The sequence below is a fragment of the Euprymna scolopes genome, chromosome 25, assembly GCF_053919585.1.
Source record: "Euprymna scolopes isolate OS-2025 chromosome 25, ASM5391958v1, whole genome shotgun sequence".
NCBI classification, from domain to species: domain Eukaryota; kingdom Metazoa; phylum Mollusca; class Cephalopoda; order Sepiida; family Sepiolidae; genus Euprymna; species Euprymna scolopes.
Genome location: NC_136506.1, coordinates 62,673,745 through 62,688,190, shown reverse-complemented (window position 1 = coordinate 62,688,190; position 14,446 = coordinate 62,673,745). Strand labels below are relative to the sequence as shown.

The 14,446-nt window shown below is 36.4% G+C and overlaps 1 protein-coding gene across 1 annotated transcript in view; it reads left to right on the top strand.

Annotated features, from left to right (window-relative positions):
- Window positions 1-13,062, top strand: part of LOC145247213 (meprin A subunit alpha-like) — a 38,709-nt gene extending 25,647 nt beyond the window's left edge. The window contains exons 10-12 of the mRNA XM_080108841.1: window positions 3,328-3,474; window positions 8,378-8,628; window positions 12,943-13,062. Coding sequence (XP_079964967.1) covers window positions 3,328-3,474; window positions 8,378-8,628; window positions 12,943-13,062 — 518 coding nt within the window. The remainder of the gene's footprint in view (window positions 1-3,327; window positions 3,475-8,377; window positions 8,629-12,942) is intronic.
- Window positions 13,063-14,446: the final 1,384 nt, after the last annotated feature.

Sequence of the window (14,446 nt, the reverse complement as noted above, 5' to 3'; positions counted from 1 at the left end):
AAATAATACACGTTGCTTTATTCTGCATCATACAGAGTGGAACGATAAAATTGTCACTCTATAAAAAAAAAACGACATTATTCCATTTTCGTTTGATGAAAACAGGTTTTCTTCTTTTTTTTTTCTTTTTTTTTTTTGTTGCAGCCCATCTACTAGTTGGCCAGTTGTGTACAAATCCCAAGAGCGATAGGAGCTTTCTATCATGTCTGAAACTAACACAATGTTCAACAAGCGAGACCAGAGATGCACCGCTGTACAACTCATGCTTTCTATCAATTCAAGTTATGCCAACAGGACCATTGACAGCACCCTCAAAATGCAAATTCGGATGGTTCAACGCTTGATGGCACAACTTGACGAAGTTTCCGGCCAGTTTGATGTGGTTTCAAGTGAGGGCCACATCATGCTACCCCACATCTTCGAAGTTGGCTTGAAAGTCAACACCAAAGTGTACTTGGATGTGTTGAAGAGTGTGGTAATCCCTTGATGCAACCAGGTGGTCGTTGGCACACCTTCAGTGTGACAGCAGGACTCGGTGCCGGCCCACAAATCCAAAGAGATCCAATCTGGCTTCAGAAGGAGTGCTACGACTTTGTACCCTTCTATTACTGCACCCCCCCTCTTTCCCTGACCTGAACCCGCTGTACTATTTCGTTTGATCATACGTCAAAAACATCACCAACTTGACCTCCTACAACGCCAAAACCAGCCAGATCGCCGGTATTAGCCGAATATTCGCCGAGCTCTCGCCAGCGGTTGTGAAAAAGACATTCTCCTAGTTCTAGACCCGTACGTAGCGGTGATTGAGGCTACAATGAGGTTATGGTGATGACAGCTACACTGAGTAGATGTCAGCTCTATTACATGATCAAGTTGCCTGATCTAATTTTTTCAATAAAAGTTTTAAAATAAAGCTGTAGTGTTTTTTTCTTTAGGGCGACAAAAATTCATTATTCTCAATTATAATTAGTATTATCATTATTTTAGTGGGAAATCAGTTTTATATATAAACTAGCGGTTCAGCCCGGCTTTGCCCGGGCCCTATGTACTGTTCATAACTTTATGTGTAATATATATATATATATTAAAAGTTTGACTCAGACTCATGTGTCACCCCCTTCAGCCGGTCGGTTGAGACGATCGTCGACCTCAGAACTCTTCCACTCCAATTACGGCAACCTGAAAACGACCCGACTCTGGCGGTTTGCAGCTCACTATTTTCGTCCTTCCAGTGACCACTGCCGGTGATAATTCTTAGCCGTTTTAATGTTGCTGGTATTGGTAGTGACAGAATTATCAGTTGGTCGTCTAAATTTATACTCCGGACCTGACGTTGTGTACCCGCTTACCGGCGAACATCGCCGATAAAAGAGCCGTGGATTTTAGTGTGGTGAAAAAGGAAATAAAAACGATTCCACACACGAATAAACAATTAATCTGGGTTTATTCACAATAATAATGGTCTAATAATATTTCAGAGTTTGAAGGAAGTTGGCTGTAGCTATTTTAAAACGGTAGCTTGTGACTCGAGTTCAGATAAGTTTTTCGGCCATTGGAGATACGTGTTTTAAGTCAAAAGCCCTCTCTGCCCGACTTTAACACCATCTGAATTCGCCAAAATCGAATTCTCTCTTCTCCTTCTCTTCTCCCCCTCCTCTCTTTTCCTTCTCTTCTCCCCTCCTCTCTTCTCTTTCTCTTCTCCCCCTCCTCCTTCTGTTCTTTTCTCTGTGTTCGAGGAATATATACATATCCATCAATGCCCTTTAAACATCACGAGTTTGTATTTGTTTACAACAAGAAAACTTGCCTGTCATCAGCTTTCAAACCTTGTTTTCTAAAATAAACAACCGCCTGCCATTTCATCTCGAATTCTGTGTTTCAAAATAAACAGCCAGCTCACTCCAAACTCTGACCGTTACTACAATAAGTATCTCTTGACATACTTTTTCCTTTGTCTGTTCTAACCAAAGAGTCATTTGATCGTCCTATTTTTTCGTTCTTTTGGCTCTTTCTCTATAACGGCATATCAACCCCATAACTTGGTTACACATGTCCAGGTAACCTACATCTAAAATTTCAAGTGTTTAGACCCAAATGGCGGAAGAGTTTGGTAGAGTCTGCATAGATCAACTCTTTCAACTTTGACTTTTTGGCAGCTAAATTTTCGCCCAAAAACTGATTAAAAAGCTTGTTGCATGTCTGAATACCCTTTATGTAAAATTGCAAATGTTTAGACCCAAATTAGCTGAATAGTTTGCTAGAGACCACAAAGATCAAATCTTTTGAACTTTGACCCCTTGGCAGCCAAATGTTCGGTCAAAAACCGATTAAAAGGCTTACCAGATGTCTGAATACCCTTTATGTAAAATTTCAAATGTTTAGACCTAATTGGCTGAGTAATTTGATAGAGACCGCAGAAGTCAATTTTTTTAACTTTAACCCCAACATTTATTGTTTTGGGCTCAAATCAAATTAAAACGTTTGATCCATGTCCAAGTAACCTATATTTAAAACTTCAAGTGTTTAGACCGAAAAATGGCGGAGGAGTTTGGTAGAGTTTTCAAAGGTCAAATCGTTGGACTTTTGACCCCTTGACAGCCAAATTTCTGGCCGAAACCCGATTAAAAAGATTTTCCCAAATCTCAATTTCCCTTATGCCAAATCTCACGACTGTAGACTGAAAATTGACAGAGTAATTTGGTAGGAAAATGTACACACAGACACACACACACACATATACACACAGGCAGACAATTTCACTTTTATAGATACATAGATTTAATCTAAGTTAATCACCGGTTTAAACAATGTTTTCTAAAACATGTAAGCAATTTATAAAAATCGTCAAGCTTTAAAAGTCATACGAAACAAAAATAAAAGTCGCGACAACTAATATTTATATATTCGAAGAAAAGAATTTAGTATATAATTTATACATGGAGAAAACACACACAATATATGTGTTCAACATTAATAATATCATACAAGCCAAAATAAAACAATTTATATATTCCACCCACAAGAAACGCCATCCATAGAAACAACTCCACTGTTAATCATATAGAAACATTCCTCTCTTCTGCGTTCCTGGTGATTAATACTAATGCGTGGCTTCCAAGAATACGAACTAATTTTGCACAATGCAAACTTAGAACTTGTATAAACCAATGTATGTGTATCTTTGCGAAAATTTTCAGTCTCTCACAATTTGATTTTCGCTATAAATGACTTTTATGCAATTAATGGTATACAGTGAATAGACAATTGGTGAAAAGAAAACATTTAATTATAATTCATGGTAAATGGTTTTCGTTTTTCTTTAATAAGGACGAACAAGATGGGATTGCGATTTTGAAAATGGTGAAACATGCGACTGGAATCAGGATAAGAATGATGACTTCGACTGGAAAGTCCATCGAGGATCAACAGCTACAGCTTTTACAGGTCCAAGCGGGGACAACACAAACGGACTTGGTAAGGCGTACTCAGTTAGTGCCGTTTTGTTTTTTTTTTGTTTTGTTTTTTTGTTTTGTTTTTAGTGTTTTTAATAACAAAGATACTCATTGCAATTCCTTTTTAGCTACACTCCTTTTCTCTTGGTTTAATATCTATCGAAAGTTTAAAACAGTCCTTATCTTTATTATTACTGAGTTTTTTCCAAACAATTTTTAATAATTCTATAATTTCTAATGTCAAATGTTCGTTTATTTACCTAAGATGAGGTGTGCTTTAGTGCCATTCTTGGCTACAGGCAGTGTATTTTGGCATTTGAAAAAGACAAGAACAGGACTAATAATCAATATACATATAGTTTAATTGGCGAATGAAACAGATGTAAAATATACTTTGAAAGGCCAAAGTCTATTGAGAAGTTTTAAAGTTCTTCAATACAGTACAAAAGTACAACAGTAGACAAAAGCGTCAGAAAATTCAGTTGTATGTATGTATATGTGTGTGTGTGTGTGTGTGTGTGTGTGTGTGTGTGTGTGTGTGTGTGTGTGTGTGTGTGTGTGTGTGTGTGTGTGTGTGTGTGTGTGTGTGTGTGTGTGTTTACCTTCTGGGTGGTTGGGTTCACTGGAGATATAGCATCAGAAATTTCAGCGTGTGACACCCCAATCTTTTAGGATGGACATTGTTAATGTCGGGAAGCGCATCACGTCATGGAAGAACTCTGATTTCAGTTGGCCTTGTAAGGTTGGTTAATTTTACACAGAATTTTGTTATTTTTGTCGTTTGATACGATTCTTATTGGTTGGAAAATATTTTGAGTTCACACAACCCGATTTGATGAAAAGAGCGAATCTCAACAAAGCGGACAAAGAAAAATAGCAGTAAATAAAGCCATTTGCTTTTTAGCAGTCATTTGAATCGCATCGCTATGAAAAAATTCAACGCCAAAAATGCTATGAAAGAAATGTAAATGAAAGAAATGTAAATGAAAGAAATGTAAATGGAAGAAATGTAAATGGAAGAAAGAGTACAACGAACGAACACAGAAAAGGGATAGCTCATCATGCTCATTCGTTACAATCTACAGTGTCTACATTGTTTTCGTTATTCAACAGGTTTCATCCATTAAAATTATCTAATTTTCCTTTTCTTTTTTATTTCATTTATTTTACGAAACTCATCTTTATACTTTAAAAGCTGCGCTATTTACCGCTGTAACAATGAGATTTCAACTTCACACAAGAATCATTATTAAAATACTGATCATGTGCCTACAATTGAACAAGTCGTAAGATAAACTAATTTGCTTTGCAAAAGGACATCTAATTAATTAACTATTCATTTCTATCGTTTGCAAGTTCAATGATTGTCTTCACTTTAAGATGGCATAATTCTATTTACAAATTTTTATATCATGGTCATAATCTGGACATTTTTATATCATGGTCATAATCTGGACATTTTTGATGAAATCGATTTTTGCAGTCAATTTATTTCTGGGTTTTCTCGGGTGAACTAATTTGATTTTCAAAAAGTTGCGATTTAGTTATAAATTGCAAATTAAAAACAAAGACTCCCCCTTTACAACAGCACACAAACAATGACCAAGCAAACAAGTCTCTCAAAAACAAAAGAAGGAAAGAAAGAACTGCAAGTAGGAGTTTTTTTTTTTTTTTTTTTTTTTTTTTCATTAATTTTCCCGGATACAAGTCCTACTATTATTTATGCGGAAATCTTCTTTTTTTTTTCTTTTTTTTTTTTTTTGCCTTCTTCAAAGTTTTAACAACAAAGAATCATATAACATCCTAATTTTAAAACTTCCATCCATTTAAAAGTTAAAATTGTTTACCAGTGAATTGTATCGCTTAGGTTGATGACCGCTTGTTCTTGTCAAATGTAGTTGGTTTTTGTATCAACATAGTTTTTGACTCTGCCAGACACAAATTAAGTATGGTTTGTCTGTTCAACGGGATAAAAACCACTTTTGGATTATTTAATACCAAAACACAAGGTAGAATGGAACAATTCTAAGATCTCAGCTGATAATCTTGACATGCGCTCAATACATAAGCCGCGGAAGTCTTGTTGTGTAGATTACACGTAGCAGTAGTTCGTTATCTTTCTTCTTTTTATTTATTGTTGTTTATTGTTGTTTTCTTTTTCTTTTTAATAATAGCTTTTGTGAAATGTACTAATGATGACAGAACACGAGCATTTGGAATTGAACAATGCTTTCAGAGTTTTCTTTTTGTTGCACACACACACACACACACACACACATATATATATATATTAATAATTATAAAACTCTGTGGACCGTCCGCATGTTTTGCTTGCTTGAATCTTGTGTCTATATATATATATATATATATATATATATATATATATATATGATTGCAAACGTCTTGTCAGACGAGTGCCACTCCCTCAGACATTTAAAATCCATGAGCCCAAATGTCTGAGGGAGTATCTATACAAATATGATGTTAAAGAGTCTTAGCTTTGTACGACAGCTAAGTCTCTCTCTCGGTTCAAAATGTTGAGATCCAGCAACATGCAAGAGCAAGATAGCCAGCAACAAATTAAACTGCAGACCAGTTTAATGCGGGTACTGGTCTTCCGCTTTATGGTTTTTTTAAATCAGAGATTTGCTTCTCCTAGAAAGGTTGCCTTCACCACGGCTTACGGGAGTCCTCTCTACCCCAATACACATATACACACACAAATATACATGGTGCTAGTTGGCCGTTGACCCAGGTCATGTGATATGCTACTGGTACGATGTAACCCAGTACTACCTGCCTCATGATCGGGTCACCGGCGACTAAACTGGTTCCCCCACCAGACTTGTTTGGTGAGGAGGGCGGCTAGTCTCCTTGGAGGATTAAAAACAAGACCTTCCAAAGGGGCGAATGAACTCTATATATATATATATATATATAATCACATTTAAGTCTAGATAAGACGCATGCACACTTGTACCATGAAGAATCGTCGGATTCAATGTCGTAACTAATACATAAGTGTTTGAATACAATACTTATCTGATAATTAAATGTTTTGGTTTCAATTCTAGTTGATGGCACCCAAGTCATATTGTTTTTTAAAACTTTTGAAATCACTACTTTATATATAGGGTACAATATAATAATCACTAGAGAATTGACTCTATAATAATAAATATGGAATCTGAATAAATTAAAATATAATATTTAAGTGCATTTTACGACCAGGCAACATGAGTTGGCGTGCTAGTACCAGTATATATGTGTGTGTGTGTGTGTGTGTGTGTGTGTGTGTGTGTGTGTGTGTGTGTGTGTGTGTTAGAAGCAGCATCGGAATTTAATGTTGTTTTTACATAGCGACTATTGATTAGACCAGTACTTTTAACCAATCAAATCACAAGAGATATAAACTTCCAAATTTTTACGCATGGTATAAAAACCCAAACAGCGTTTTTCTATCTTTTTTTCTGTTCTTCTAGAAACACATACGCGTACTACATTATCCTACGCAGCCTCAACGAGGAGAATGACCCTCAGCATACATGACAAGAGACATTCACAAATTACTATATGGCCAGTGAAACACACACACATATGCTTTCGTTAGATGAAACTGAAACTTTTGGATACGCTTATGCTAATGAGAAAACATTCATATTTCAAAAAAGAAAAAGAAACACCTAATCAGTACAGTTTAATTTAGTTTAGTACAGTTTAATTTAGTTTAGTACAGTTTGGTTTAGTTAAGTACAGTTTGGTTTAGTTAAGTAGAGTGCACCTACGAAATATAAATTCATGTTTCGAAATGGTGGAATAATAAGCAAATGTTAAATTATATTTGTACCAAAATCTCAGCTACAAAAACGTTTCTTGGACTCTGAACTCTTATTCATAGGCAATACTTCATTTTGCAGTCTTATAAAAATTAATACTTTTGACTGCGTGGACTTTTTTGTTTTTTTGTTATTGTATTTCCCTCTACATGGGTTTTCACACAACTAATCTCTCATAAATACAACCACTCTCTTCCATGGTCGAGAAACAAGAGAAAGATTTTATCAGCTTGTCTGTCACATGTCATTCACCGTTTTTGTTCTTATGACATACCCTGACATGTAACTCTAATTTTCACGTTTCAAATGGAATTTTCTACTTTTCAACTTAATCTAACATTATGTGAAAATTACCGTTTTTAACATTATTTTTATGCACTCAAATCTAATGCTTTGTAATAATAACTATTTACAGCAGTCAATGTATACAATTAATTGAACACAAGTTGCTATTTTTACTAATAAATTGGTAGAAATTGTGTTTTTGTGTGTTTTTAATAGTATTGATGCATAAATGACAACAGATCGGCAAGGATTCTAACTCGGTTCAAACTTAAATGCAATTATTATATTGCTTTTGTTGAAGACATGACATTATAAACAGAAAGAATGGTGACGTTTATACTAAAAATAATTAATTTATTCGACAACTTGTTAAGATAAAAAATGAAGAGTTGGTAAAAATGGAGTGGTCAAAATGTCCAAGGAACATTCTTCTGAAAGAATGTATTTCTGCAAGAGAAAATTGGATGTATGTGTTCATTTTGGCTATTGCCATATATGTAAATGGGATAAGCATGGAAACGAGTGTGCATGAAAGTATTCCATTATATCTGCCATCCTCAATACCTTTTGTCAAAGCTTTTTTTTTTTTGTCAGCCATATTCATGTATATTGACTGTGGAAGAAACCCCAGAAAAAAAGAGGGGGAAAAGCTGTATGTTTTGGTTTTTATCGTACTGAAATTCAGAGTAAATCTTGCTTGCTTCCTTGTTGGCTGAAAGAAAACGTTGATTCGAGATTTCATTCAATATATAAAGATAACATCAACTGCTTCTGCTACTTCAAACATTTTCATCTTTCAACCAGGTTACTATCTTTATGCTGAAGCTGATGGTCACTCACAACAAATTTGCCGTTTGTGGTCCCCAACGTTACCGGCCAACTATTATTGCATCCAGCTTCATTATCACATGGCGGGCTATACTGTGGGTTCCTTGCAACTTCAAGCACAGTCAACAATGACAAACGACCATGATGTGTTGATCGAAAAGAAAGGGCACCAAGGAGACGATTGGAAACATGGACAATTTGAATATCAAGCGAAGACATCATTTAAGGTGAGCATTTTGGTTAGATTTTCATGATGACAAAAGTATCGTTTTGAAATAGAGGTCAAATTGCGTTTTTAGCATTTTTTTGAATGTTGAAAAACAAAAACTTCTTATTGATATTGATTATTGTTTTCATCTTGGATGTTTTTCTCACAACGTTTTACCTGATGTAACGTCTGAACTTTAGCTGATGTAACGTCTGAACTTCTTTCTAAAGAAACTCGTGAATCTGTACAAAATTTCAAATGAAACTTTTATTCAATCAATAGGGTTCGCTTGCTTTTTTGTTTCATCAACCATAATCAAGTAAAAGTCTTAAGTAATTTCCAATTGTATCCTTTGTATCACTCGTGTTGAGGATAAAACTGATTTACTTAGCACTTTTATTCATTGCGCCATGGGTCCTTGCATTGTGAGAATAACATCCAAGATGAGAACGGTTATCCAAATAATCCAAATAATCAATCCTCATAGATGGTTTCAATTTGTCATATGTTCATAACAGACAATAGTATTATAATTGGTGTAAAGTTCTGAAATAAAGAATGTGAATACTATGCTGTCATGGAAATCTAAGATGCCATAGTTCTTATTATAATGAATGTTCGAATAGAAAGACAAAATCTTATTCTAACGTTTTAAAACAACTTTATTGATTCATCTTTGTTTCACTATAAATAAAATGGAATGAAAAAGAATGGTGTTAACAAATGAAATGCGTTCATAATTGTGAATGAAGACAAAAAGATTAGAAAGTTCATGTGATGTTGAATAAGTTTTTCATTAGAAGCGAATAGAGAAGAGTTCATTTATGGAGGATGGGAGGAAAATGTCTTGTTTGTAAGGAAAGGGAACAAGTTCATATATGGGAACAGGTGAGAAATCAGGTTGTGTATGTGTGCATTACATTAAGTAGATGTTTTTTTATTTTTTATTTTTTTATAACATTTTCACCCCAAACAACGCACATTGCCACTTTGATGTAGGGGGCTACTATCAGGGACATAAGCTACAGGGGTACTATGTAGGGAGTTGGGCAGTAAGATGTCAGTTCACGTTACACTTGAACTTCTGCATGTCAGTACAGTTGGGGAAGCAGGGTCCCGGAAGGGAGTTCCAAAGTCTAGCGGTTCTGGGGAAGAAACTACTGGAGTGGAAGACTCTCTTACATCTAGGGATCTCTACTATAAAAGGGTGGGATTTAGCTGCTTGTCGGGTCTGTCGGGGGTATTTATGTCGAGGGGGTACAAGTGCTTGCAGTTCGTCAGAGCATTCACCATTAAAGTATTTGTAGAACAGGCAGAGAGATGCAAAAGATGGTACCACAGAAGCAGTTTTCCAGCAGGCAGGAAAGCAAGATTCATTAAGGCATTTGTTGAAAAGTTTGGAGAGAACTGGAGCTACTTCGGCGGAGCATTTTTTTAAGAGCACAGCCGGGATGAGATCAGGTCCACATGCTTTTGCATTGTCAACATTTCTTATGATAGCATGCACGTGAGTAGGGGTGATTTTCAGATCGTCTAGTGTGGCGTCTGTCCGCAAAGGAAAGTCAAAGAGGGGGTGGTTAGCAGGGTCTAATGTGGAGTTGGAGGCAGACCGACTGGCAAGCATGTTAGCCTCCTCGGTTGCTGAGCAAACAAGCTCATGATTGTTGGATAGTGGGGAATAGTTGATTGCCCATTATTTACTACACTGTTGTAGATTTTCCAGAAGTCACGGTTTCCTAATTTCTGTGCTTCGATGCGTTTTTTGGTAGTTTCAGTTAATTCTCTCTCAGCTGTCGCTATTTCTTTCTTACAGTTATTTCTGGCTTCTATGTACTTTTGCCTGTTTGAACAGGACTTATGTCGGTTAAATCTGTGGTATGCATGTTGCCTTTGTGCAATGGCAGCTGCACAAATAGAAGTAAACCGTTGGGGCTTGCTATAAAATTTCCGCGCGGGGAAATGTGCTTCAATTGCCATTTTGAACCATTCAGTGGTCTCCTTGGCACACTGTTCAGCAGGAAGTGAAAAGATATTTCGCCATGGGGAGTCTCTGATGAGATCCCTGATTGGCTTCCCAGTCAGCCTTTTTATAATATTTCGTTGTTTTGAGCAATGGCTCTTCGGTTTTGGCTCTAGAGTTTAGGGCAATTTCAACCATTATCACTGCATGATCAGCGTTCCCAAGTGGGCTGTGGGCATTCATTACACAATCATCGGGTACTGTGGTCAGAAACAGATCTAGAAGTGAAGCGTGTTGTTCTTGTTGGTCTGGGAAACGGGTTGGAAACGTAACCATCTGTGATAGGGAATGAGATATAGAGAAGTTACGTGTTGTGGTACCAGCTGCATCTGTGTGAGTAGAAAATCCAAGCCAGTTGCTGTGGTGGACATTGAAGTCACCAAACACATGCACTTGTGCGCTAGTATCGAGGGAAAGTGCTGTATCTATGCTGTCAGAGATTTTGTTTATGAGGGGACAGTCCTGGGTCGAGGGAGAGCGGTAGAGAAAATAAAAGTAATGTTATGCTGCATGTTAAGTCTAAAGCACATAAAGGCTTGATCGTCCGATTCTAGTTTTGTTTCTCTAGTCAAGGGGAGGGTGTTCCGAATATATACTCCAAGCCCGTGCATATGTCTGTCAGAGTCCTTACGGCAGAGTGGGAGATATCCGGGCATCTTAAAGTAGTTAGAGGGGATAGAGGAGTGTAGGTTAGTCTAACTTAGTGCTAAGATATCCGGGGTGTTTGTTAGGAGAAATTCTTCAACATCATCTAAATTATTTCTAAGCCCATGGATGTTCATAAATGCAAGCCTCAAGGGAGGAGGCAAATTAGTTTTGTTTGAGTTTTGTCCTGGTTTAAGCATAACTTTTGATTGTACTGTCATTATTTTTAAGAGTTTCAGTTTAGGTAGGGGTGCTGAACAAGTGGTTATGCACTATAGCAAACATGCAACACAAGACCATCAGTTGACCTTCCATCTACTAGGATTGTGGTCTCAGGAAGGCCCATCGGGGATGAGTGCAGGGTCCCTTTCCATGCGCGACATGGCACTACAAACATCCTGATATTATTCAACTGTTGATGGAGCAGCCGCTCTAAGCACTACCAAAGAGTTAGGGCTCCTGTACTACCAGTCGGGAACAGCAGCCACGAACTGTCAATCTTGTACCCTCAACCCTTCAGACGATGGTCAACCAAATCTACTTGCACTGGCATTACGGCATTCAAGCACTTCCAAGTGCCCAGTTTAAAGGGATGGGATGTGTCGGGAGTGGAGAAAATGGCGTTCATTGCCCTAGTCAGGGACAAGATCGATCACTGAGAGTTTCTGTTGAAGTCCTGTGATTCGACCTATATGCCTGGCTAATCGGCAAAGAAGGATTATGGAAGCCGGGCGATAGACAGTGCCTATCTACTCCTTAAAATGTGTATGTGTGTATTACATTAAGTCCATGTGTATGTGTGTATTACATTAAGTCCATGTGCATGCAGCCCTAGCCATGTTGGATCCTTGTGTCTTTTTGTCAAAGTCGAACTCAGGGTAAAAAATTCATTCATTTAATTGGCAAAGAATAAATGCACAAGCGATTGCCATTTACAGGGGATGGGGTCGGTGAAAAACTTGTGTAAGTGCTGTACAAAGTCCAACAAATTGTATTATTTACTCCGACATCTTATTGGTCGATTACCCAGCAGTAACTGTCTATATACATCAACAGAAAATAGTGCATCAACATATGTGACTGCTACAGGTTTTCAAAAAGTCATAAGCAAAGCTAAAAATATCAATGTCACCTTGATTCCAAAACGAAAAAAAAAAAATCATATTTACTATTTATTAGGTGAGTAAGAAAAAATTATATGAAAGGCCAAGCTTATTATTATATGTTGTAAAATAGACATTGACATATTTTGTAAATAAATATTGAAAGTCTTAAAAATTATTATCGTTTACAATATTAGTATCTTTTGTTAGCGGAACTCTAAAAAGCTAACTTAAGCCAGCTAAAAATTAAAACAAAGAACAAAAAAAGCAATTTTCTAAAAGAAAATTTGTGTGTGTGTTTTTCTTTCAAATAATAACTGATCATTTTTTCGTAAAAAGTTTTGAAACTTGAACTTAGGGTTAATAGTAGAATTAAGGGAGGAGTTTTTCTGCCAAGTTTTTCAGAGTTGTTACATGTAATCACCAAAATGTAATTGTTTTTCTCCTAACCAAAAAATAAAAATAAAAAACACCAGATTCGAGACAGAAGTGATTCTATAAAATTTCAAACAAAATAAATGAATACACATTTATAGGTTTGATTGATTCGTTTATTTTATTTCAGTTAATTTTGACGGCTGAGATTGGAACTGATTCGTATGGGGACATTGCAGTTGATGACATTTCTGTTGAGCCCGGATTCTGTGAAAATGAACGAAACTTTAAAGGAATCAATCTTCCTTAAATACGAGTGAAAACAAATAAAATCCTTTCTTTCATTATTTTCAGTTCTTTTTGGCTTACTATATCCAGTATTTTCTACTAGCAAAAATAAGCTCCATCTTGTTGCATTTTTGTTAGCTTAATAGAATGGTATGAAGAGCATTTACTAAACTACTTTCTCTCAAAGGTAGAGGTAATGCCCAGGAAGACGGTTTCATGATAACAAAACAGATACTTCACTACTCCCTCCTCCCTAAAAAGAGGAGGTAATGCTTGACAGGATGGTATCAAGAGAAACAAAAATATTAAACCCCACAGGAGGAGGTAATGCATTAGAGGACAGAACAAATACTACATTACTCCCCCTCCCCCTTAAAAAGATGATAGATTCGTATAAAATAGTATTGTAAACTGGATGAAGCATTAAAAGATAGTACTAATCTAGTTATGCCTTTTGATATAGAATTAATAGAATAGTTTCAGCTAAAGACAGACAGATACTATATCTCCATATTGTAATATTAGGTTGAAAGGAAAGTTCTTGCAGAATTTTAATTTCAAATGATGTATTTTCAAATAAATTTTCATTATATCTTTACATTATATATCATTTTTAAGAATGTTTTTCTCTCTATCCAATCGTTTAAATTACAATCATTTTAAAACAATTGTCTTCTTTTCAGAATGTTGAATAGAAGACGGAAAAAAAAGCAACTTTGCACAATTTTCTTATTTCAATTCAAGGTAGGCCGAAAAATGGTATTGCAGTTCACAATATCAACAAAGTGTTTAGCCGAGAAACCACTGCTTAACGTACAGCAAAATAATGGTTTAAAAAAATTTGTGGCAGCAACGAGAGTCTTGAAGATGATGAGTGTAGTGGTCGGGCATCGGATGTTGACAACGATCAATTAAGAGCCTTAGTTGAAGCCAATGCACGCAGAAATGTTTGAGAATTTGTTTCTGAATAAGATGTAACGTATACGATTTCCAGCCAATTGAGAGAGATTAGAAAGACAAAAAACGATTTAATACATGAGTGCCTCACGAATTGAACGACCACCAAAAGAAACGCCGTTATGAAGTGTCATCTTCCCTTCTTTTATGCACCAAGAACGACCCTTTTCTCGACCGGGTTGTGACTTGCGATGAAAAGTGAGTTCTTTCTGACAACTGGCGACACTCAGCTCAGTGGTTAGATGCAGACGAAGCTCCACAACACTTCCTGAAGTCAAAGTTGCAACAAAACAGGTCATGCTGACTGTTTGGTGGTCTACGACCGATCTCATCCGTTAGTTTTTTTGAATGCAGGTGAAACCTTCATGGCAGAAAAGTACCTGTCAACAAATGGATGAAATACATCAGAAACTTCAACAAACAACACCGAACATTAGTCAACAATGCCT